Source organism: Frieseomelitta varia, unplaced genomic scaffold (genome assembly GCF_011392965.1).
Source record: "Frieseomelitta varia isolate USP_RPSP 00005682 unplaced genomic scaffold, Fvar_1.2 scaffold_236, whole genome shotgun sequence".
Lineage (NCBI taxonomy): Eukaryota > Metazoa > Arthropoda > Insecta > Hymenoptera > Apidae > Frieseomelitta > Frieseomelitta varia.
The window spans coordinates 205,853-230,825 of NW_025109964.1; the positions used below are offsets into that span (position 1 = coordinate 205,853).

General features: G+C 37.4%; 2 protein-coding genes across 7 annotated transcripts in view; both read right to left on the bottom strand.

Annotated features, from left to right (window-relative positions):
• LOC122527879 (protein roadkill) overlaps positions 1-24,973 on the bottom strand; it is a 78,356-nt gene that overhangs the window by 26,508 nt on the left and 26,875 nt on the right. For 4 of the 6 annotated variants that reach the window (XM_043652452.1, XM_043652451.1, XM_043652450.1 and 1 more), the window contains exon 1: positions 24,605-24,810. The exons of 1 other annotated variant lie outside the window; for it this stretch is intronic. In XM_043652452.1, coding sequence (XP_043508387.1) covers positions 24,605-24,717 — 113 coding nt within the window. In that variant the 5' untranslated portion in view covers positions 24,718-24,810. Of the gene's footprint in view, positions 1-23,580; positions 23,695-24,604; positions 24,811-24,973 lie in introns of those variants that run through there. One more of the 6 variants, XM_043652454.1, reaches the window with a different exon arrangement.
• LOC122527882 overlaps positions 24,905-24,973 on the bottom strand; it is an 18,359-nt gene continuing 18,290 nt past the window's right edge. The window contains exon 3 of the mRNA XM_043652460.1: positions 24,905-24,973. This exon is cut by the window's right edge and continues 591 nt beyond it. Coding sequence (XP_043508395.1) covers positions 24,905-24,973 — 69 coding nt within the window.

The window sequence follows — 24,973 nt, forward strand, 5'->3', positions numbered from 1 at the left end:
TCTCTAGCCGAGCCTCTAGCCTAGGAGGTCGCCGCTACGCGACTTCTCGTCTTAACCTTTTAACCCTTATCGAGTCGGTCAATCGATACGTTAACGCGATAACCGCGAAGGCGGATTGCTCGGGCTGGTTAATCGTGACGAGACTTCGGCAACGATATCGTCTTGTTCTCTGCGTTTCGTGAAACAAAAGAAAAAAAAATCGAGAATCGACTTGGTGAATCGCGAAGTCGTGTCCTTCCTTTTTTTTTTTTTTTTTTTTTTTTATACTGACAAAGAGAAAAATTACGTAGAAAAGATCGTCGATGATTTATCCTGTTTGTGCGTTAAATTTATTCGAGCAATGTGATGATTAAATTTACAATCTAAATGATATATAATGTATCATGTTATATATACGATATAATCAGAACATTTTGATCGTGTCATTTAAGAAATTACACGTTCAGTTAATTATCAACGTACTGATTTAGCATATTAATTTGAAACAAATATGCACTGTAATCAAGCAAATTGAATAATTCAATGAGAACAACATTGTTCGTTTTTTTTTAGAATATAAAAGAGATGGAGTTGCAGAATGTAGAAATATAAAATAAAAGAGGAGATTTCGATATCGAAATTCTCGTTTGTAAAATGTAAAATATCATTACCCAGTTTTCCGAATTTCCATGTCCCAGTTTTCACATATTTTTTTGCATGTAGATCATTCGCCTCTTTCCAGCACGTAATTATTCAAATTCAAATACAAACCCGACTGTCTCGAGAATGAGAAAATGAGTCTTCAGAAAATGAAAAAGAAAAAATGTTATTCTTTCTTTTTAACGTTATACTTTTGCGCGTAGGAATCTTTTGAAAAATGATTACGCTTCTTCACGAAAAGCAAATCTCCCTGATCGACTGATTGGATTTTTCAATTTGATCGAATTTAACGGCGAAACAGTTGGAAGTGAGCGAGTTCGATGCGCTTTGAATTTCAAATATACTCTCCGAAACTGGTCGGGGAATCGAACAAAAGTGTTCGTGAATGGTCGCGGGGTACCGGATGAGTTAATATTAGTATTTATCCCCTTCCAAAGAACAACGTTTCCGCTTACGGATGCCATTTGCGTTGCATTAAGAGACGTATGGAGGTATGGAGGTGAACTACATACGGTTAAATTATTGTTCAACAGACAGACGCACACACGTAGCGATGGAAAAAGTGTTTCAACCGCGCATACGATTAACCGCGATACTAAGGGGGAAAAAAAAAAAAAAAAAACGATAAAAAAGAATACGCTGCGACGAAAAATTCTTACATCTCGAGACCGCGGTTCCTTCGTCGACCTGACACGATTCCACGCGAAGTTTTCGAAGTGATCAGACAACTTTGACTTCGTAGGAAATTATGAAATCGTTTCAGAGTTCTGAACTTTACAATTCTTTCGATACTTAACATATAATACGATATCGGATGGTTATATTATATTTATTATATTCAATTCCATTTTATATCCTATATTTTCATTCTGAAGAGTAGTGATAAAAGAAATTGAATTGAGCAAAAAATTTCAAAAATTACGATCAGTAGGAAGACTTAAATTTGCACGACTATTAATATTTAATGGTACCAGTTGAGGATTCAATCTACGAATTTTAAATTACGAAATTATAAAATTAAATTAGTCAATTACAAGTTACAAAATATTTGAAATTTCGAAGCGTCATACCAATGCTTATCTACGATTAATTGAGATTTACGGATTCGAATTAGTGAAACACGATTATTTATCTCTAAATATACGGTGCTTTTCGACATTTGAAATGCGGAAGCATTTGTTGCTTTGATTTTGACGGTTCGACAAGGTACATGTATCTCTGTTTCCGCGAGATATACATGTAACATTGTGCACGAGCGCTTGGTAAACGAAAAATAGCCTCATTTCCCCCCTTTCACTTTCCAGCACACGCTCTTTGCGAGCAGCAGAAGCAGATAAGAGAAATCTTGCCTCTATCTGAACACATCGATCAAACGGAATAAAATTTTTTTACCAACTACGGGGTGAAAGACAACTTGAGAAAGTCATCGGTGCTTTGCAATTTCCTTGCCACTCGAAATTCAATCGTTTGGTTAGTCGAGCGTTTCAGCCAGCTCAGTTTCTCGCAACGATAAGCTTGGGCAAGAAAAATTACGGAGAAACGTCCGTAAAAATTCACTGAAACCGCGAGTCGCAAGGTGAAAATTTGCCGTGTCGTGTGATAACTAAAGCTCGTCGAGCTTCCAAACGATAAACTTGTTCTTCCTATATAAATTACTCATGAAATGAATTGAAACGAACGAAATGAGAAACAAAACGGAGAGAAAGAAAATTCGCTCCGCGGAAGAACGAGGCGTGAAAGAACGAAGAAAAGGAAGGAGGAAAATCTCGAATCTGGTTTGAAAAGGCGAGAGTGATGCCGTCCATTCGTTAAACCTCTTTATACGTCGTCAACATGTTAACCGGCGCCTTTTATACCACGTTCCTCCCCTCTCCGCCGACTCGTGCCCGTTCTAACTTTCACTTCCACGTTTTACTCCCACGTTGGCTTTGCGCTAGATGCACAGTCGGAGGCGTCAGGCGAAAGAGGAAGAGGCCGCTATTCGGGACGCGGCGGCGACGTCGAGGGACATTTCGCCGAGAGAAAGATAAACGGTTTCTATCGTGATTCCACGGTTTCAACGTTCAGGCGAAGGAAGCGGAGGAAGGGAGCGCACATGGACACGATCGGGGAAGTGAACGTGACCGCTCACGATCCGATTTTGTGGGGCCGCCGGGTGTTTCAGTAATACATTGCAGAGCCGATTACGCGCTCGAGAAAGAAATACAGCGTGGATAGAGCTCCGTTATTATGTATCGATTCGTCGGTAACATAATTTATATAAAAACTGGAGTTTACATAATTGGAGTTCGTACGGTGGGAGTTCAGGTTCGAACGATCAAGAGTTCGTTCAATCGGCTTTACGCACGTCGACAATTTTTTTATTCCAAAATTATAACGTTTCCTCAAGGTTTCAAGTATATTTAAGTAAAGATAAAAAATAACGAACTTATTACCTCAGTGGCATCGAGCTCGAAAAGAAAGCGACGAATTACTTGTGTTTACGGTTTCGGTCGCTCGTTATGGTCCGCAATCGGTTGCCCAGCGCGGGCGGTTGAATTTTTCGCGCGACGTTTGGAAGCAGATGAACGAAATTTTTTTTACTGTATTGTATGGAACACCTCACGAGTAATATTATCAAAAATAATGTAACGTATCAAACGATATTATCAAAAAGACATATTTTTGGGAAACTTGAATATCCTCCTTTCTCGTCAAATGCAAGCGAAACATATGGATACACTTGACACACTTGTTTATTTTACACACACACACACATACACAGACACACAACATTGGAGGCTCATTCTAAGAAATAAGATCCAAGTTATGTTGGCCAATCAATGGAGCAAAATTGTCTGACCGCTTAATAATGCATTACTACTGACATGAGAATAAAACAACAGAACAAAAATAAAAAAATGTTGGAAACTGGTCAGAGTTTGTACAAACAAATTCGCGACCGATAACTGGTAGTAATTAAGATTAAGCTATAGAGATCTCGAGTGTCTCAGATTACTCAGAAATTATTTGTTACACGCGTGAGGGTACAATCGAAAGAAATGTTCAAAGAAAAATCGTACAACGTTCAGACGCTTCCCAGCGTGATACACGAGTTAAAGTGATCTTTTGTGGAAATAATAAATGCATAGATAATAAACAGCAGTAGGTTTGACGATCCATTTACGGGCGTTTGGTGTCGAAATCGCGATTTCGTCAATCGCCGTCGTCTGATTTCAAATCTGTTGAATGGCGAAGGCGTGGGCCAGACCGCGAGAGCCCAGGGGAAAGTAGAACAGAGCTCGCCGGTGAAAACGAGGAAGTTAGGTGAAAACCGTCTATGCTAAGCTCGAAACAACGCAATTATAACGAAAAATCACCCAAGGCGAGCGTGATAGCCAAGAAATGTAAAAAGCAGAAAAAAAAATGTTCTCGAAAGTAAGAACGTTTGGAAAGCAGAGTGGTGGCATTTTATAATTAAAAGTAGGTTGGGTCTTCGTTAGATTCAATCGGTGGAAGAAGTGAAAGCTCGCGTACAGATTTTGTAATCCCACGGTTGAACTCTCGTATCGATACAATTGAATCTCCTTTTTTTTGTTCTTTGACCAAGTTATTCACTTTCACGTTTACATTCCATTCCAGACGTGAAAAATTCGGACTTACAGTCTGACGTTGTTCAATTGATTTCTCGCCGAAAAAATGAATTTCATCCAGGCTGGTGGTCTCCCGTTGTCTAAAATTAGACGTGCTGGAGTTTACTCGAGCATTTACAAAGAAACAGCCAGTATCTGGATAACAAAGTATCCGCATTCAATCGGATAAAAATTTAATCTCTTCGCACACAGCACTTTGTGCACTGTCAGCAATTAATTTTGTTGACTTGCAATCATCGATCCTTGGGCAATAAATTAATTAATCACGCTGAAAATCGCAGCAGAGAGCACCGACTTGTTCCAATTCATTTTTAATCTCGCCAGCGAGGAATGTCCTAACTAAGAGAGTTTTCAGAAAAGATCAAAAAGAGAGAGAGAGAGAGCTTTTTAATAAATTCGCGTCGATTGGTCATTCGAAGCCCCCGTGGGTTTCCGTCTCTCGTTTCGAACGCGAGGAGAAACGAGGACGATGGAAGATGCGAAACCCGAGATCGCCGGCAGAAATTGGAAACCGGACGAGGTCGCTGTCGCCGGAAAAGTCGTAGGAATTCCCGGCCACGTTACCAACGTGAAACGAGAAAAACACTATATTCTCATTTATTCTCGCCCCCTCCTGCCGATGAAAAATCAACTTGCGAGAAAGGAATTGAAGAGACGAAGAGATACGAGAATAAATTTCCTGTGGAGAACCAAGAGAGCAAATAGAAATTCAATGACAGCAGGGGAAACAGTGTCTCATTCACGATCGAATGTTCTTCTTCCGTATCCATTGGTGGACAAGCGGATTTAATCTCAAACCCGCCGAGTTGGAATATCTTCGCGAGTGTAAAATTAATCCAGAGTTTTCTCGTTAAATGATTTAATCGCCGAGAAAATGTCGCCGGTGAAGTTAAATCACGAAGTTAATCGACGCACGACGAGACCGTAACGAGGGAAGAAAATGAAAGAAATTCGAAAGCGAAAGTCTTTTTGGTTCGGTAAAATCACGTACTTTACACCGTAATTAAGATAATTAATCTTGTACGTCGTAACCATGGATAACCATTGACCTGTACTTGAAATTCCACAAAATGTTTCAGCGACTCGTGTCCCCCTACACGAACCAATCTAGGGGATTATATTATATTATTCTATGCTTCGTATTTAAAAATTCCCTAGACCCAGGGAGGAACTTGGTAATTAACAAAAACATGTGAACTTTTCTCCTCTTTGTCACGATCTGCGCGGGAAATGAAAGGACTTGCCCACCTTGTGATAAATCGCGGCACGAACCATCGAAACTGTCGTTTCGTCGAGCGTACGGCGAAAAAAGAAAAGGAATTCGAAGATGGCCGGAATGGTAGAACGATTTAGGTTAATCTGAGGCTGTTCCAGAGAGAGAGAAAGAGAGAGAGAGAAGCTCCGCGATAATTCGCCTCGTTCGTGCGAGGCAACGCGAGACAGATGCCAGCCGGTCGATTTTCGCAGCACAGTCAGTAGAGACGAGCGTCGTAGAGGGGCGAAGTCAAGGCTGATGTGCCTGGCGCAAACTGACTGTGATAAGACAAAGGCTAGCTCTCTTCAAGGGCGCGGCGACGACGACGACGACGAGGTCCGTGGCGCACGCGCGCGCGCGTGAGAGCGTTTCGCACGCGCCAGCTTGTTGTCGCTTAGGCCGCGTCGCGATCGGTATAGGAAAAAGAGTGAAAGACGATGATGGCACCGGGGAACACCGTGCGTGCAAACGCACAAGCGCATCCAGGGGGAAAAGAAAAGGAGAGAAGAACCAGTTCGTGCGAGTTCTTTTCACGCGCCTCCGGGCTCACGTCCGCCCGATAAAGTTCGATAAAACGGTCAACCGTGCGCGCCGCTTACGCGCGTTTGCATACGTTGACATTGAGGCCCGTAATGGACACGTGTCGCGGCGGCAACGATCTAACGTTTCGCTACGAACAAACGAGTTGTTCGGCTGACTCGTTTTGCGCCGTTAGCTCGTTGCGTGCTGCGTGTACCAAATTTGGCACGCGTGCGAAACTTTTTCTTCGACTTTCTCGTTATTTTTATGTATTTTCAATACGATCATTAATATTTTTTTTTTTTTTTTTTTTTTTCTTTTGGTCACGTAGATAAATAAACTTCAAGATCTTAATTGATTCAAAACTGCCTCAACGCTGCATTAGTGTCGATTTTAGGTTATGTTGCCGCTGGATACATTTAGGCAAGGTTTCTGACGAAATAAGATGAGAGACTGGATTGATGGGATTTTCGTGGTGCAGCGGTTCTCAACGAGATGGCGTGAGAGTAGTAACTTTACAAGCCCGCGAAATTTTCGAATGTACCGAAACGTCAGCCGAAGTAGTTGCGTTTATAAACTGACATGATTTCAAATCAATCGCAATTAGTTGCGATAACAGAGACTGATGTAAAGACATAATTGCTTAATATGCTTATAATCGTTTATAACCCGAAGCGTTTAGGTAGCAGTGCCAATTAACGTTGAGGTCTCATAGAAATTCTAAAGATGCAAATGCAGTCGGAAGTAAAAAGGAACAAGATCAAACGGAAATTTTCGTAATAAAAATACCTTGAGAAAACAAAATGACACTTTTACAATTTGGAATTCCCCCGAAATTATAGCTGTAGTATCGCTCAATACTGATACTGATCAGAGTAGTTACACTGCCTGATTAAACTCGATACTACGTAAACGAGAGATAAATCATTTCCTTCGAGTCATTTATTTTTTTTTTTTTTTAGAAACGAAACTGAAAGCAAAAACATCCAGAGAATGTTCGACGAATGACGATCAATCAGAATAAAATGCAGATTAGCACGATGCACAATTAATGTGACTCGGCGAAATTATCACGAAAGGTCAATGTAGCGTTCACCCTTCGTTTTAATAAAAATTCAATGAGACAACGTAAACAATACTATCTTTGCAGTTAAATCTAAATCGTTTTCCATTTCATGATTCTTTTATTTTTTTTTTTTTTTTTTTTTNGAGAAACTAACACAAATAGATATTTTTTTGGCTAAAATATATCATTTATGTCTATTTTCTCTATATTTTTTTTTTTTTTTTTTTTTTTTTTATATCTCAACACTTTCAATTACCCGACGGTCGTTAAAATCTTATGAATATCGAAGTGTGCAAATCGTTGGAATAAATTAACTTCGTAGAACTACTGCTAGAACTAGAGCTTATTAATCATGTTACTGTGGTTCCAGATAAAACTGAAATTTCATAATATTATTACTACAGATGTTAATCTCTTTACCATTCGAGGGGAATATTATCTGTTCCATTGCAGATATCTATCGTACTAATATAAACTTCCTTATTTTATAAAACACAGCCTCGTTATTCCATGAAAATGGCCACTCCATAAATCCCTCATTTTAGGTGAACACCTAAATTTTCACGAGGGATCTGTGCCTGAACATTTCCTGAAAATTTCGTCGCCTATCAAAAGTGAAACAATACGTGATCGACCAATTTCGACGAATTTCTCTAGATCTGAATGTCCACTGATACGAAGATAATCCACTGCGCGATTTTAATCACAATTCTACTTCTGCAACGTGACGATATTTCGCAAGCACAATCAAATATTTCGACACGATAATTCAGCTGTATTCAGTAATTTTCCGGATGAATAAAAATGAATTGAATATATCAAACCGGAGGACGTTTACAAAATAGTCAAAGAGAATATCTTCAAGGTTCACAAATCACTCAAAGATTCAAGGATTTTTCACGGCTGGGAAGAGGAATGATCGACCAAAGTGTAAGAAGATAACAGCTCTTTTCGTGTCGTTGAGATCAAGGTGGTTAACACGTGCCTGGAACCGAGTTAACAACGACATGGACTATAACGATCGGTAAAGGAGAGTTAAATTACTGTCAAACACACGAGCCCGCCACGGTACACGTGATATTTTCAAGCCACAGAGAGCCAGCGCGCTTCTGGTATCTGTTCACTGCAATTACGTACTCAGGCTACGTTTCCGTAATGACAGAACCGCCCGGTAGACTTTCAAAGAACTTGTAAGCAAAGAAGGATGAGTCGTGCATCGTTTCTCTCTCTCTCTCTCTCTCTCTCCGCGTTATTTGTTCGCTATTTACGACGTTTCCAATGCTGTACGCGCGAACGTGACTCGATTCACATCCTACGCGCGCCTTCGATTATTCGATTTTATCGTTCTTTTCGTTTCTTTTCTGCTCCTTTTATATGTATATCGCCTTATCGTTGCGACATTACGTGTGACGAAATTGTTAAACGATCGTTACGTTCGACACGTTCCGTGCGTCACGTGGGTCGCGATATGTGTTATGCGCAGGAATTTAAAGAAAGGCGAAACCTTTCATTTCACGGGCAAATGAGAGAGAAAAAATTTGTAGGCTGTAAATTGTATTCGTAAAAGTTTCGAATTTTCTTTACTTCGGTTTTTTATTTCGAGGAAACTGTCGTAAAACGCAGCGAAATAAATAAATATAATATGTAAGTATAGAATATAAAGTATAGTGGATTATTTCGTGGGGAACAAATAAAGTAATATATAAAAATAAATGTGTAAAAAAAGAAAGAAAGTACAAAAGTACAAAGAAAGTAATATATAAAAATAAATGTGTATAAAAAAAAAAGAAAGAAATTACAAAAGTACAAAGAAAGTAATATATAAAAATAAATATATAAAATATATATAAAATAAAATAAGTATATAAAATTCACTGAAACAAATGAATGTAAAACATAAATATAAAATATAAAATACAATTAAAATACAGAAATATAAATACAAATAAAATACAGTTAAAATACAGAAATATTTATATAAATATTCTGTAAAAAAAAAAAAAAAATGAAGGTTTTCTGCAAAATGTCAGTACACAACTATGAAATTGAAACACAAACCATCTGACAACCTTTTACCGTCTGACAAATTTTTATCTTGCAAGCGAAATAAAAAAGTCAATATTGTAATCTTTTTTACATGCAGCCTTCGATGCTTTATCTTAATTTTTATATATTACTTTAAAATGCCCTACTGTTAAAATGTGTGTAACTTTTGATACTCGTTTGTCAAAAACTGTCATTATCGCAACGAAGTTGAAGCGTTAACGTAGAAAGTTAACTCAAATAGAAAAGAAATGATTTTAAAGTGAAAAGTCCGGCGAATAGTTTATTTATGAAAATTAATTCGTGGTTTCATTCGATCTCTGATGAGTAGTGGAGCATTTAATTAGTAAACATGAAGCATTTGTTATCTCGGGTTCTAGCTAGAGACAGCGAAAATACCTGAGGATGTTACTCAAGCCCTCTTCCCTACTGTATCATGGGCTAAAAGCCCCTAACGGCGATTAATGATTAGGACCATAGTATATCAGTGTCATTCTTTGGACAATCGTTAGTGTAAACTTCAACGAGAGAACCCGTGCGTATTTTAACTTTCCAAAATAAATAATAATAAATTCATAAAGAGATTGTAACGACCAGAGAACAATTTTATTTTTACCCAATTTAATTTTTTTGCTCGCCATTAGCGTCGGTTCGATACCTGTCCATGTGCACACATCAGTAATGTTATCTGTCGAGAGCAATGCGACGCGAAAGAAGTTATCGCCTCGACGGAACTAACGATTATCACGAGTCATAAATTACCAGCAGTTATTGAAAGTTATCGAGAGCCTCTGACGACAGTTAACAAGCCGTCGAGACAGCTAAAAATCACCGCAAATCAGTGACTGGCGCCTATTTAAAAAAAGAAAAAAAAAATTATTAAGAATCGCGATAACCTGTCAAAGATCAACATTCAACGAACGCACGACTATAACGTGGAAGAAACTAAAGACCAAAGTGTTCGATACGTCCAAGTCTTGCTAGTGTTTAATTAATAAATTAATAGTGTAACAGTGAAAATTACTGTCCATTTTTCTTTCAAGTTTTATTGAAATACACGATAGGTTTGTCCATCAGAAAGTCAAATAATTATCCAAGCCTTTCACCGAGAATGGTCACCTAACATTGGAAACGTGTGCTCCGTTTATTCATCGGTTGTTCATACTCGTAGATGAAACTTCGTCAAAGAACCCCATTCATTCGTCGTGCCAGAACTTGCGTATACCGGCGTTTAAAAATTCTCATCGGCCTCAAAATAACCGCGAAAGTTGATTCTAAAGGATGACCATTCTAAACCACGCGAGATAAAAAAAAAAAAAAAGACAAAAGCTTACACTCCAAGTTTCACCCTTCGATTTCACTCTTTATTTACAAGCTGTTACAAGTTCGCGACGACACTGTTCATTATTTATTTATTCCGAGTCAAAATCTCCAAGGATCGCCTACGAGTGAAAAAAAAAACCGCAAAAATAGGGCCGAAAGCCGAGAGAGAGGAGATCGTTGCGTCGAGGATTCCATTGCGGACGGAGGAGTGGCTCGGAGGAATGACTCGGTGGCTAATAAGCCGGCCGGTAAGGGCCCATCTGGAGGGAATGGACCTCGCAAATTGGCCGTGAGGCCCAAGGTCGTCCGGTATATCCCACGTAGCGGGGCCAGTGGCCCCTGTTGGAAACAAGTCGGGGTCCAGGGAGCTTCCCTGCCCTTGGCAGGATATAACACGAGCCAAAGCCAGAACCAACAGGAGTAAAGAAGCCCTATGGCCCTAGAAGGACGACTAACCGTCCGACCGGCCGATCGACCGACCAGTGGCAGCAGAAGTTCCCGGCGAGTTAGTTCTCCACTCGGCCGAATGAAGAAGAGGGAGAAGAAGAAAAGAAAAAAAAAACGTCCCCTCTCCTCAGCTGCCTTTCAAGAAAATGCGTCCGAGCTTCGATGGGTCAACGAAGCTGCACAAAGATCTTTCTTGCTCTCGAAAGAGACGCCGCAACGTCGTCGCTCGGGCATCCGAGGTGCAGGAGTTTTGTCGATTAATGGTAATAATGTTTTAGCCTTTGACTTTCAGTTTTATTTTCGTAGCCATCGAAGTATACTACTGCGTGAAATTATTATGTAATTATTATATAAACACTGTAATAGATGTGACAACGGTGTGTTACGAATATTCTTTTATAGCTACTTTATTGTACAGACATTTATTGGGTCAGTTAAATTGGATCGTCGACGTGTTTAATTTATTCAGCATGTACAAACTTTTCTGGACAAAGTTGCACTGTTTCATGGAGTGGATGCGCCGGGGGGAAATAACTTTTTTATAGACATCTTCAGGTTTTTTAGTTTAATGGAATTTTGTATTCTTTTGACAAATTCCTTTCTTTTTTTTTTTTTGTTCTCTACGCAAAAGAATATTCGTGTGACACCTATACTTGATTATGAAAATGTCTGTTTTATTAACGACAATGTTAAATTCAATGAAATTAAAATTGAAACGTTTTTAATACAAGTATATTGATTATATATTCGTATAGAAAATAAAATATCGCATCAGATATGTAAAAAGGTATTCCATTAAAAAAAATTATACCATTATTTCTCATTCAAAAAAATGCCTCTTTTTAAATAAGGCAGATATTTAGTTGGTCCACTCTGTACCAATATATATATATACCAAATTTCCTACTATTTGATAGTGTTTTCTTGACAATAAAAATAAAATTCAATTGAAAAAACATTTCAATAAAACAAAAAAATTAGCACCAAGTAGAGGATTGATATATTTACGTTACTTCGACTTTTTACAGCCAACACTAAGAGACTTTGAGTCATCTCAACACTCAATGATAACGATAGAGGATTATTTCTACAAGATCTAAAATACTAGGAATCACTGTTTCAAGTTGTGAACCATTCTTGTGGAGAAGCTTTTGCCAGATTCCTAGGCTGGAGTGCAATTCGGGTTAATTGGAGAACAAGGGAGGAACTTCACGGCGAGCGTGAAAGCTCGACTTAAGTGTTTTAGTCCTTAGCTAGAGCTTCACGATCGAGAGAATACCGAAAAAAAAAAAAATTGACTCGATGGAACTTTAAAATTACTTTGCCGCTTTACCGGGGCCATAAAATCGATAACTGGAAAATAATGTATCGATAATAACGCAAATTCGTATCTTTGTGAATGAAGCCTAGCAAAAGTTTGTTTCGTCCATTCGTTTAATATTTTCGTGTCTTTTATTTTATTGTATTACATATACTTTATTTATTTATATATCTATTATATGCATCGCGAAATAATCCCTACGACTTTTTAGGTACTTCCCCTGATCTGACACCTCAAATAAAAATTAAATAGTTTTTAGTCAGCCGTACGCAAAATTTTCAAAAAAAAAAAAAAAATTTTTCCCTTGAAGCGTTAAGATCAAAGAGAAAGATAGAATTAATGAGTCACTGAACTTTGCTTCGACATCAGTTACAACACTATGAAGTCAAAAATACACAGTATTCTAATCATATTAGTTTAACAAAACTAATATAATTAGAATATGATTGTAACTAATCATATTAGTTTAACAAAAAAAAAAAAATTTCTTTTGAAAATTTTGTGATATATTGTAATTTGTAACTAACTGAAAACTATTTAACCTTTCGAGACATTCCTCGTCAGACTATCGGAATTTCATATAAATTGTTACTTCTCTACTTTTCCATATTTCATATTTCCATTTTTATATTTTCCATATTTTATATTCACACGCATTTCTGCAATTTCCCTAAATGGATAAATACTGTCGTCTATGAGAAACTTGTTTATTTTCGACTCTCAATTAAGAAAACTGGCCTATGGATTCCTAGGTAGATAGACACACGCACAAAGCGCATACATATACTTATCTGGACCACTCTTCCCTTTTAGGGAAGAAAGAGAGAAGCCTTTGCTCTATTGACACTAGGGGTATCGTTTCGAATGTGTATCTCGAGGATAAGAAGGGGAAAATGTTCGAAAATTCAGCCGCCGTTTACAAAGAAAATCTGTTCACGGAAATGCCATTGGTGGAAAGATTTTTTCGAATGGGCCTTCAGCCCCTGTGCGTGGAAAAAGAGAGAAAGAAAGAAGGGGAACAACGACGAAGGTAATGGGATTTTTTTCCACTGAAAAAGAATTCGGGAACTTTCGAAAGTATTGGAACAAAACTCTGTTAGTAAATAATTTTTGATCACCTCTCTGTCACCTTTCTCTCGTTTTTCTTTAAATATTTAATATAAGATGTTATAAAATAATGTTAAATATTTAATTATTTAGTATTTTATAAATGTTATTATAAGAGGCACATACGGGGTGATTAATGCAACTGTTCAAAGGTTATAAACAGACTACATACTTCTTTTTCGCAAAAGCAACAACGCACGTGCACTTTGCAATTGCAAAAAAAAGAAAAAAAAAAAAGAATATGTAGTTAATTTTGAAACATGTGTCTTCTTCTTTTAATGAAAATATTAATGGAAAAGATGGAGTGTAACGATAAGATAAAAATTTTAGACAATAATTGAAGAAACACTATCGCGAATTAATTTCGAACATAAAAATACCGAATACTGATTGAATAAACACGTTTAGCAGGATAGAAATTCACAGCACTTTTACAATAATCCACCAATTCACTAACAGCGCTTTCTTAAATTAGTCCATTTTATTCTTACCATTAGTAATCACCTTTACCATTTTCACCATAGTATAAAAAAATCACAAAAATACTTTCGAAAGTTCCGTTTCACAAGAAGAGGAATCTACTTCAAACCTCGATTAAAACACGCATAGACGTAAAAATGTATTCGTACGAACCTGAATTCAAAGTTCATTTTACACTTCGCTCGGGACACGATCCAAATCATCTGCAAGCCAGTCACAAAATGTAACTTGGTGTTTCACTTCCTCGAACCAACCCTCTGCCTCGACGAAAACGAAGAAAGAAAAAGGAAAACTGAAAGAAATGGAGATGGTTTATGGGACAGTGGGGGTGGATTGGCCCTTGGGAACCTTCAGGTTACTTTATAAACCCCTATGAGTGAAAATAAGAGAGAGAGAGAGAGAGAGAGAGAGAGAGAGAGAGAGAGAAAGAGAGGCAGAGAACCTTGAAAGAAGAAAGGTGGGAGAACTCGTTCCTAGAGAATGATCAATCTCGTAAAAGCAAAGTCATCGTAATGCTAATAATTCTGTTGGCAATGTTCATGCATTTCGCGCGCATAACGAACAAAGAACATATGTTTATAAGCGAGTAATTGAAAAAACAAATTTTTTCGATATTATAACTAGACATTATACTGGAAATATTCTATATATACGTTATTCAATCTACGTAGAAATATTTAATAATAATAAATAAATAAATACATATTTTAAATATTCTATATATACGTTATTCAATCTACGTAGAAATATTATATATATATAATTATATTTTATATACATATATATAATTATATATTATATTAATATATAAATATTCTATATATACGTTATTCAATCTGCGTAGAAATATTTAATAATAACTAAATACATACGTTAAATATTATATATATATATAATTATATATTATATTAATATATAAATCTTCTATATATACGTTATCCAATCTACGTAGAAATATTTAATAATAATAAATAAGTAAATACGTTAAATATTATATATATATATATATAATTATATATTATATTAATATATAAATATTCTATATATACGTTATTCAATCTACGTAGAAATATTTAATAATAACTAAATACATACGTTAAATATTATATATAATTATATATTATATTAATATATAAATATTATATATATATACACACATATGTGTGTGTATATGTGTCAAATATTTCATCTTTAGTTGAGGCTACACCAATAGTCGTAACATTGACAAAAGGGAATACAAAACGCAGCATTACCTGCCTTCTTTTCAAGGAGCATCTCTCTGCCTGCCAGAGAGGAGAAAAAAGAAAAAAAGGAAAACCCGAAACCGAAGAAAATCGCACGGAAAATCTCCAAGTTGAATTAGTCCCGAAAAAAGCCTTTCCAAATAGCGGTGTATATTTGTCGAGCATCGAGGTACAACGGGAGATAGAAACACAAGGTCCCTCTTACGAGAACAGTTGGAGGGGAGGGGAGAATTCGTGGAAAGACGCGAGCCCGTTTTTCGAGCTTTTGTGTCCAAGCGAAACAGGCTTGGCAGGCGAACGAAGGGAGAGGGAGACGAGGGCGAAAAGGCATAAGGGGACGTTGGTACGGCCCTGTACCCTTGAGGCTGAAGGTTGCCGCTAGCGAGGGACAACCTTCCTTCCTTCCGTTCCCCCTCCATTGCTTCGCCAAGCTAACCACTGCCTCCACTGCCGCCGCCGCCGCCGCCCTGACGCGTCCGCCTTTGTGCACGGCTTTATTTCATCGTACACCGGACATCGATTGGCCTCGACTCTCTCCGTCGCGATATAATAATAGCGTTGAAAGCGATTTCCCGACTGGACGAGCCACGAGACTGACGAGACTGGCTGGCTGGCTGGCTGGCTGGCACACGGTGCGAGACGGTTACTAGAAACGAGGGGTCCACCGCGGACTTCCGGGAGAAAGATTCTTCGAGTGGATGGGACATGCGGATATCGCACCACCGGGGAGCTTCGTTTCTCATTTGGTTCGATCGGGAAGGAATGGGGAGAGATGGCGATGACAACTGACTTACGAATATTATTATCTTCGATCAACAATCCTTGTTCGATAATATAGAATTTTCAATTGTGATGCGAGGAACCTTAACCTCTCGCGCTGGTAACTGGTTCGCGGACCATAACGAGTGACCGAACATTGTATACAACAATTCGTCTACTTTTCCGAATTCACTTTTCTCGTTATATCACTGGATAGTAATTACTAGGAAGTAATAAATTCATTGTTTGTTTTGTCTGGGTTGTATTTCCATACACTCAAAAGTGAGAACATTGCAATTTTGGGCGAAATATTTTCGACGTGCGTGGCAAGAGGTTAATGTATTCCATTCGTAGAATAAATCAGATCGGAGTGAATGACAAGAAAATTTTATAAACGACAAATCGAGTGTAGAAATGAATGAAAATTAATTCCTTTCGTCCAGTAAATGCATTTCTTCTTGGAGCAAGAAAAAACCGCAAAGATAGAGAGGTAAGTGGGTAAATTAAAAACAGAGAGATGCTGGACAGTAAATTTTTGAATTTTTTCATGTATGAGCGAGTGATACGGGAGGTTTGAAAAATAGCGATATCGTGGAAGTTAAGTGAGTGGAACTGTCAACGATAGTGACAAATGGATTCGAAATTCCGATGGAGCTGTCGATAGAAATTTATTGCCAACGAACGTTCCAGCGGTTGCTAACAGTGGTTCTATTTCTATCATTACCCCGGCTCGGTTAATGGAATAATAGTAATAATGGAATTTATAAACGCTGATTTTATTTCTTGTCGTTTTACTTTATTTTAATGGAACTAATTTATTTCACTTACTCTGATATATTTCTATCTGCGTAATTTTGTTCTTCACTCGGCAGACAGTAATTTTGTTCTTCTATCGGTAAATGATAATTACACTTAAATCGTATCGCTCTGTACATAAGTGTAAGAAAATTTTCAAAAGTAACAAAGTGCAAAAAAATGTTCTACGATAAAATTGTTTGGCGAGCTGAAAGAGATTTTTTACTTTACTGAACAAGTTCCCGTGTTGACATGATCGAGGCAACAGATGTAAGGTACAAGGGATGATAATTTGAAAATAAAGAATTCGATTGTTCGAGGAATGAAATCCTACAAAATTATACAAAATTATGCAGAATTCAGCTGTCAATGAAAATAACAAAAGAGTAAATAAACGACGAGGAATTATACATAAAACAGCGGCAACGGAAGAAAAATGAGAAAGACAAAAAGCAAGTACGCTATTTCCAATTCAACTCCATTGCAATCGCCATTGAATCAATGTCAACTGTACTTTCCTACATCAATGACAATTATTTCATCTTCCGCGTACGAGCATGTAAAATTAGAGAGCGTTAACCATGTTTGCTCAATTTGTTCCAAGCAATTTCTTGCTGAAACATACAAATTGTTAATACAAAGAGGACGATAAGAATGCCTCGGAGGGCCAATGTCCATGACGAATCGAAAGTTTTTTTTGGTTTTGTATTCGCACACCGACGAGAATGAATAGTTGCACACCCAAACACTTTGCTTTTCAATCGAGAATTAATTTAATTGTCAATTAAAAAAAAAAAAGTGATACTAATTTAAGAGATTGATATATCAACTATTATGAAGGTTAATTGCTCATTATAAGCAATTTAATATTAAAATTACGTATTATTAAGAGATTGATATATCAACTATTATGAAGGTTAATTGCTCATTATAAGCAATTTAGTATTAAAAAATTACGTAAAATTACGTAGATAAAAAGTTACGTATAATGATCTACGAACTATAAATTATTACCGCGAAGGAAAGATAAATATTTTAAAATATATATTGCCGAGCAATTTTTTTAAACGCCTCGAAATTACTCAGTCCACGCTCGATAATCGCTGGATAATTGCTTAAAAGTGATCGTCGAGCAAATAGCGTACTCGAATTATAATTAAACGTCATCACGATGCCTTTCACGGGCATATTTTTCGTTTAATTTGTACGACCGATCCAACGAGAGAAACCAAGTGCGATTTTTCACAGAACCGGCAACAGGGCAAATGTGTTTTCACACTTTGCAAAGAACAATTTAACAAAGTGACTATAAATGTCACTTTTTTCACTTTCTTGGTTATTTTTAGTCGAAACGTTGATTGTATCAACCCCCCAACGATAGAACGATAGAACAACATTCAATTTTCCACCGCTAGTGCACGAAAATTTAATGCACAAGTGAAACAGTACGTTCCTGCGACTAATCGATGGAGATTAGCGTCAAGATTTTTCAAGTTTTAAGACTTGGCGAGGGGAAATTTTAAATTTAACACGCGGCAGCTGAGAAAGGCGACAAGGACGCGAAAGATCGATACGATTTCAAAGCAACAACGTTTTATTTTTGGGCAATTCATTACCTAGGATATTCCGGCAGGTTTCACCGCGAAACAACCGGAGAAACAAGCGTAAAAGTGTTGAACTAATAATTACCAAGAGATCGCTAAAAGTGCGCTAATGCGTTTAAAAATCAAAAAGGAATCGACCAACTTCACTCTCTACACTTGTACGCGTAAAATTCCCATTCTTATTAAATTCTTGTCAAAACAAATCTATTTTGTTAGTTTCAATTGGCGTTGAGTACATACAGTATATATTTCCTTTGTGTTCCCACGTGTATAAACACAAGAGATTGAAAGTATAAATGCTCTCTATCTTATAAATAATATAATTATATTATATATACATATATTACATATACATACATATTTATATTTATATATACATATATTTACCATGTATATATGGTAATATTATAAATAATATAATATAATTGTATTATAAGTACATGGTACGTATTTTATAGTTAAATGTTAGCACAGCACTTGGAAAATGTGCAGATTCTTTAAAAATGCTGAGAGATTTAACATCAACTATTGATAAAAAGAAAAGCTAAAAGGAAAGACTTTCTCGACATTGTTCACATTGTTCCACGAAACATAGCTATGAGTAATATGAGTAAATATGAGTAACAAGTAAAATAGATAATAAAAATAAATGTAAAAGAAAGAGATACGAAACAACACTTGTCTTTTAAATACAAAGATAATTCAATTTTGTACTGTTCCAATACCACAAGAAGATATATATATATATATATAAATATATATATTTGTCATGAATTTTTACACTTTAATAAAATATTACAATGTATTATAAAAAAAAAAAAGAAAAAAACAATCAAAGTACATGGTACGTATTTTATAGTTAAATGTTAGCACAGCACTTGGAAAATGTGCAGATTCTTTAAAAATGCTGAGAGATTTAACATCAACTATTGATAAAAAGAAAAGTTAAAAGGAAAGACTTTCCCGACATTGTTCACATTGTTCCACGAAACAAAGCTATGAGTAAATATGAGTAATAAGTAAAATAGATAATAAAAATAAATGTAAAAGAAATGTAAGAGATACGAAACAACACTCCTCTTTTAAATACATAGATAATTCAATTTTGTACTGTTCCAATACCACAAGATATATATAATATATATATATATATATATATTTGCCATGGATTTTTACACTTTAACAAAATATTACAATGTATTATAGAAAATGTATTATAAAAAAAAAAAAAAAAAAAAAAAAGAAAAAAACGATCAAAATGTCTAGATATGTACATACCTACGAGTGTACACATATGCAAATGTATGTACAGGAGTAAGAATATTTTAGATGCAGAGACAGACAACGATAATGGAACAACAGTGTGTACGCAAAGGGGACAAAGAACACCGACATTCAAAGCGATTTCTGCCGTTTCAGTGTGTGCCGGTAACAAGAAAATATTGTGACGCAAACGCGATAACGTCGTCAACGCAAGGTCGAAGAGCTTTTCCGATTCATCTAACGCGACAGTCGGCGAGTGCGTTATGCTAAAAACTTTTTATCAACCGCCGCCAAACCGCTCTTATATATCGCTTCAAATAGATAGACAGAAATTAAAGTTCGAGTGATTCACCGAAGTGTTCGAGAATTAACTACAAAAACCTTTTACGAACGAGTATTACCAGCGATTGCGAAACATTTCCAAGTTCCATCAAACGTCGAGCGCGATGGATTTTCTCGAAATTATCGGAGGGCAAACGATATCAACTCTCGAAGTCAATCGGCTCGACTTCTAAACGATACTCGTTTGCGCGGGTTTAAAGTTCAAAGTCAGGCGAAGGTTCCTTGTTCCCGAGTGGTCGAGCACTTTTATAAAACGGTGTATTCTCAACGATTCAAATAATTCTTTCGCAAGATGCATAAACAAAAGTTTGTACACTACATTATAAGGTACACTGCTCACAAAATTAGGGGAATATTTCAAAATGAATATGACGCGATAAAGGAAAGAAGAATTTGATTGTTTTTTTTTATTAAACAACAACATCAGAAGATTTTACGTCGTTTGATTTTCTGATGTTCTTGCTTTAATAAAAAAAAAAAAAAAAATCAAATGCTCCTGTTTTTTTTTATTGCTTCATATTCATTTTGAAATATCCCCTAATTTTTGTGAGCAGTATATCACGAAGTCTCCATCCTTTTGTTTTCGATGTCTCTGGCGAAAATTTCACGCTTTGTGATTTGTCGATAGGTGTCTGAAGTAGTGAAGTTACGGAGAGTTATCGCGTGAATTAAGTACGTATTACGAAATTGTACGTAATCGGGCGTGACTGCCTTCTGCCTTCGAACGTAAAGATGAACAGTGGCAAAATTAATTAACTGCAAGTGATTCGTGATTGTTCCTCGCGGGATCAACGTAACAACGACGTGGAAAGAGAAGTGTGCGTCAACCGACATCTGTCCTGGATGAGGAACTGTCACTATCGTCGGGGGTCGATCAATTCTCATCGCGGAGCGTTTAACGTAATTTCAACGGACATTGATTGATCGTGGGACGGCAGTCGATTCGCTCTGAGTTATGTTAATGATACGAAATTACCTTTCGCGTAGCGAGGAGTGTCCTCCGATGGAGGAACGCTTCTCTTGCCAATTAGTCGATTTTCACGTACGATTGGTTAATCGTTTGGAACCCTGAACGCACGAAAGTCTACTCGCTTCAACAGATCCGAGAGCTATGAATAGGAATACGAACTCGACTGCAATTTCGGATATCGTAAATGATATCGTGTAATATAAATTTCATCTCTCTTGACAAAAAAGCGAGTGATTCTGTGCTTGAAATTCTGTTGAACGTTATGCGGATCAAATGGTTTCAAACAAATTATTGAAACTTTTCATGTAGAAGATTTCTTCGAATAATTTTGACTTCACTACGAACTATCAACTTTGTTAAATAAGTATGTTGTGATAAAGTAAAGTATTCGACCATGTAATAAGTTTGTTCGCATCAATGTATACTTTCTGTCAAAAGACTGCCTGCATATAATACTTTGAATTATATAATTATTATCTATAAAGAACTTTTTTCGCTTGTATCAATGTTAATAGCAGAGTAAATATTTCAATCAACTTGAATCATTCGTTAATCATAATTCCAATAAACGATCCTTTTGTTAGTATGATATGATTAGTATTAGTATGATATTGTATACATTATCGATCGAGATACGCCCAGTGTTCATTTTTCTTTCCCATTTACAATTATAAGGAACACTCATCCATACTGTGTGTTTCTTCATGTAGATAGATGTAGATAGATTAAACATATTGTCTACTATAATACGTACTACGTAACATCAAGAGGCGAACAAATTTATTGCACAACGTAGCAGTTAAAAACAAAGTGTAAAAAAAGCATGAGTGCTTGAAACATGGAAGATCGAACAATATACATTTCCTGTGATACGCGTTCAAACAAAAGGTATACACGAAAACGGATGGCGTATTTTCAAACATTCGTCGATCGTTAAAGAACTGTATCGAACCTAGAAAAGTGGTTTGGACTTTTTAAAAATTTATTAGTATAAAGAAAGAAAGAAAGAGGCTCAAAAATACACAAAGAGACGTTTGTCGAAAGAATATTCGAAAGAAAAATTCCTTGGAAACGTATCGTCTAAATCCCCCCCCCTTCCCTCAAAAAAGGCCAATCATCATCCGAACAATTAACAACCAATTTTCCAACGTCGACGTTGGACAAAAATATTAAATAAATCTCAATACAGCTTCGTTCGACTCTGACAACTCGCATGAATTTGTACTTCGATAATTCTGCACGAGTACACATTGCACCGGTCAACTTTGAAAATGTTAACACGCACTTTCGGCCTTCGACAGCGCCAAAAGAAACCCGGCTGCAACAATTGGCCGGGCTGGGACTGTAAAAATCCGCGTTGAAAAGTTAAATTGCATAACGCGAAGGTTAGCCGGCAGGTGAGGTCCTGGCACGAGCATCCTGGCCGCATTCGTTAAATCGTAATTACAAAGTCGAAGATCTGTTTATAGCCCCGTGATTCATCACTCCGCCTGATTGCGTTCTGCCGGGCAGGAAGTGTAATGAGTAATAGTCCCCATCAGGAGGAGCCCTATCGGTGAAGCCCAACCGGCGGTACGCTCATTTGCCGACTCGGTACGATTCCCTTTACCATTGTTTAATTTGCTACATTCAATTACGCGAACGTTTCATGCGCTCCCGACCCCGAGTGTTCTCCACCGCCACCCCGCCACTTGGCCAACCGAAGACGAACGAAATATTACAGCAGAGGCCTTTAGCGTTACGTGTCCGCGAGATAAATCGACGTTCGACCGCGAGGGAAATAAATTCTAAAAAGCGTTCGGGAGAGGTTAGAACAGAAGGCGACGTTGTGCTCGCATGATGGCACATCCGTGCACGGGGGTACGGGATTGGTAGAAAGCTTCATTGTCAGTTCTGTCACGATTCGATCGTACGCGAGCATAAGTATGTGCTATGAAGGCTGTTTACTGCCACGACGCTGCGTGTTCTATCGCGCTGATAAAAAGAAGGAAAAAGTTTGAACAAAGAAAGTAATGTTATGTGCAGCGATACGCTACGTAGTGCATTGATTGTAAAAAGCATGATAATGATTCAGGTTAAAAAAAGAGAGAGAGAGAGAGAAAAATTCAATGAAATATACAAACGTAGGTACTCGGATTGAACTGTTTCAGAAAATGCGCGATTAAAATTATTTGCTTAATCCTCGTTTGTATACTGGTATTTTATCTCTTTTGCTCCACTTGTTAGAATTTAATTAAACAAATGAAATTAAATCCTCGTTTAACACGACATGATACGAAACATACGTATTTAAATTACGGAGGCGATAATACGTAAAACCACAACACGATTTCTTGTGAAAAAAATTGAAAAGAATAGAATTTTTTCGTTCGGGACTTGGTCCTCGAGAAAATCGAGTTTGAAGTTTATCACAATTCAGTATAATTGAAAAATTGTTTCATTTGAAGCCTCATTTTCAAAGAGATAGACTTTGAATACGTTTCATTAAACTTGATAAACCTCCAAACTCAAAAACGAAGCAACTAAAATTATTTTACAATCGTGGATGCCCGTGTCAGTTACACAAATTGTCGATCGAAGAATTTCCCAAACGCAAGGAGGAAGGAAAGTAAAAAGATAAGGCCGTTGTTAATATTTCTATGTTTGAATTCCACCGTCTCGGTATATTCACGGTCAAACGTTTCAGTATAAAGGCAGACTGTCGAACCGTGACGAAGCCCGCATCGTGCTCAGAAGGTCGACTTAACGTAAAAAAAGAAAGATGTACCAACCTTATTGTTACACGTCACACATCTTTGATTTGCTATGCAAGCAGATTGAATAAAAACCGTCGGACTAGTAACTCCCGGCATGTTGTACGTATCGCTTCGAAAAAGAACGCGTGTGACAATTATGTAAATATACCGGAGAGCGTACCTATATAAACCTGTTAAATCACTTGGCTATAGTTGTATGGTAGGGGTGGGTCGTTGACCAGCGCGCCCTCTATGTGGCAGATACCGGCATCTGCGGTAGTATATTTCAAAACAAAGGGACACCGGGGTACACCTTTTTGCAAAAATATCCACGAAAATCGGTGAATCAGCTTTATTACACCGTTCGAGTAACAACACGATGAAATTTCTCACGACGCGCGGTAATCAACGTATTAAACAATCTTAAAAATTTGATTAACGCGTACTACAGAGATGTGTCGTCTCTTTAACATTTGAATTTGCCGCGTTTCAATGCCACTTGTGTAAAGTTTCGTTCGATCACCAATTGTCGAATACAATAAGGAATTTCTAATAAAATACTCGTTATTGATTGTTGTAACAGATAATCGGCGTAAAGTATTTAAGATCGAAGGTGTAGTCTATTCTATGCAGACACTTTTTTTAACGTAGAGGTTATGTTACTGATACAGGGAGTGCGAATTAAAATTTGATAAAAAACACACCGACGTTCGCGTGAATCGACTGTTTCTAATTTCGGGAAAAATTTAGCCATTGAGCCAGCCGGTAATCGGTGACCGGTGGAGCCTCGTACAGAAACACCGGTGTCACCCGATTACCATTACAACCGAGATACGACCGTACACACAATTATCATTGAAACAAATCGCCTTTTAAAGTCGATAACGCTCAGCCGTATCCAATTGTATGGAATCGGATCAATAAAGGCGCTTAATAACATCGAACGAAGGACGAAAGAGAGGAAAAACAAAATATACAGCCGCGCGAAGACCCACCCTAAATGCAATGACGGCGAGGAGGTGTATCGTTTCGGAGTGTATGAGAATGGAAAGGTACGTACCGCGCCAGCGCCATCCTGACATGAGATAATCCAGGTCCGGTAGACGTCGAGAGCAAGGTATCCAGATCTGGGAAGAATGGTTTGTCGCTGACACTAAATCCCACTGGACACATGCGCGTAAATTCCTCGTCCTCCAACACACGAGCTCGTCATAACTCTCGGCCCCGGGCTTCAACGAGCCTCTCCCCGCGAATTCGTTCACTTCGATTTTCCCGAGTGAACTCGTGGCGTCCTCGCGCCTACAAAACGCAGCCAGGGATTCCCCTTTTTATCCCCGTCTCTGGTGTTGCACCACTGTCACTACCGCATTTTCACTGCCGTGTCTGTGGCGGGGCTTCGGCGAAAGATAAGAAAGCAACAAAAGAAAAA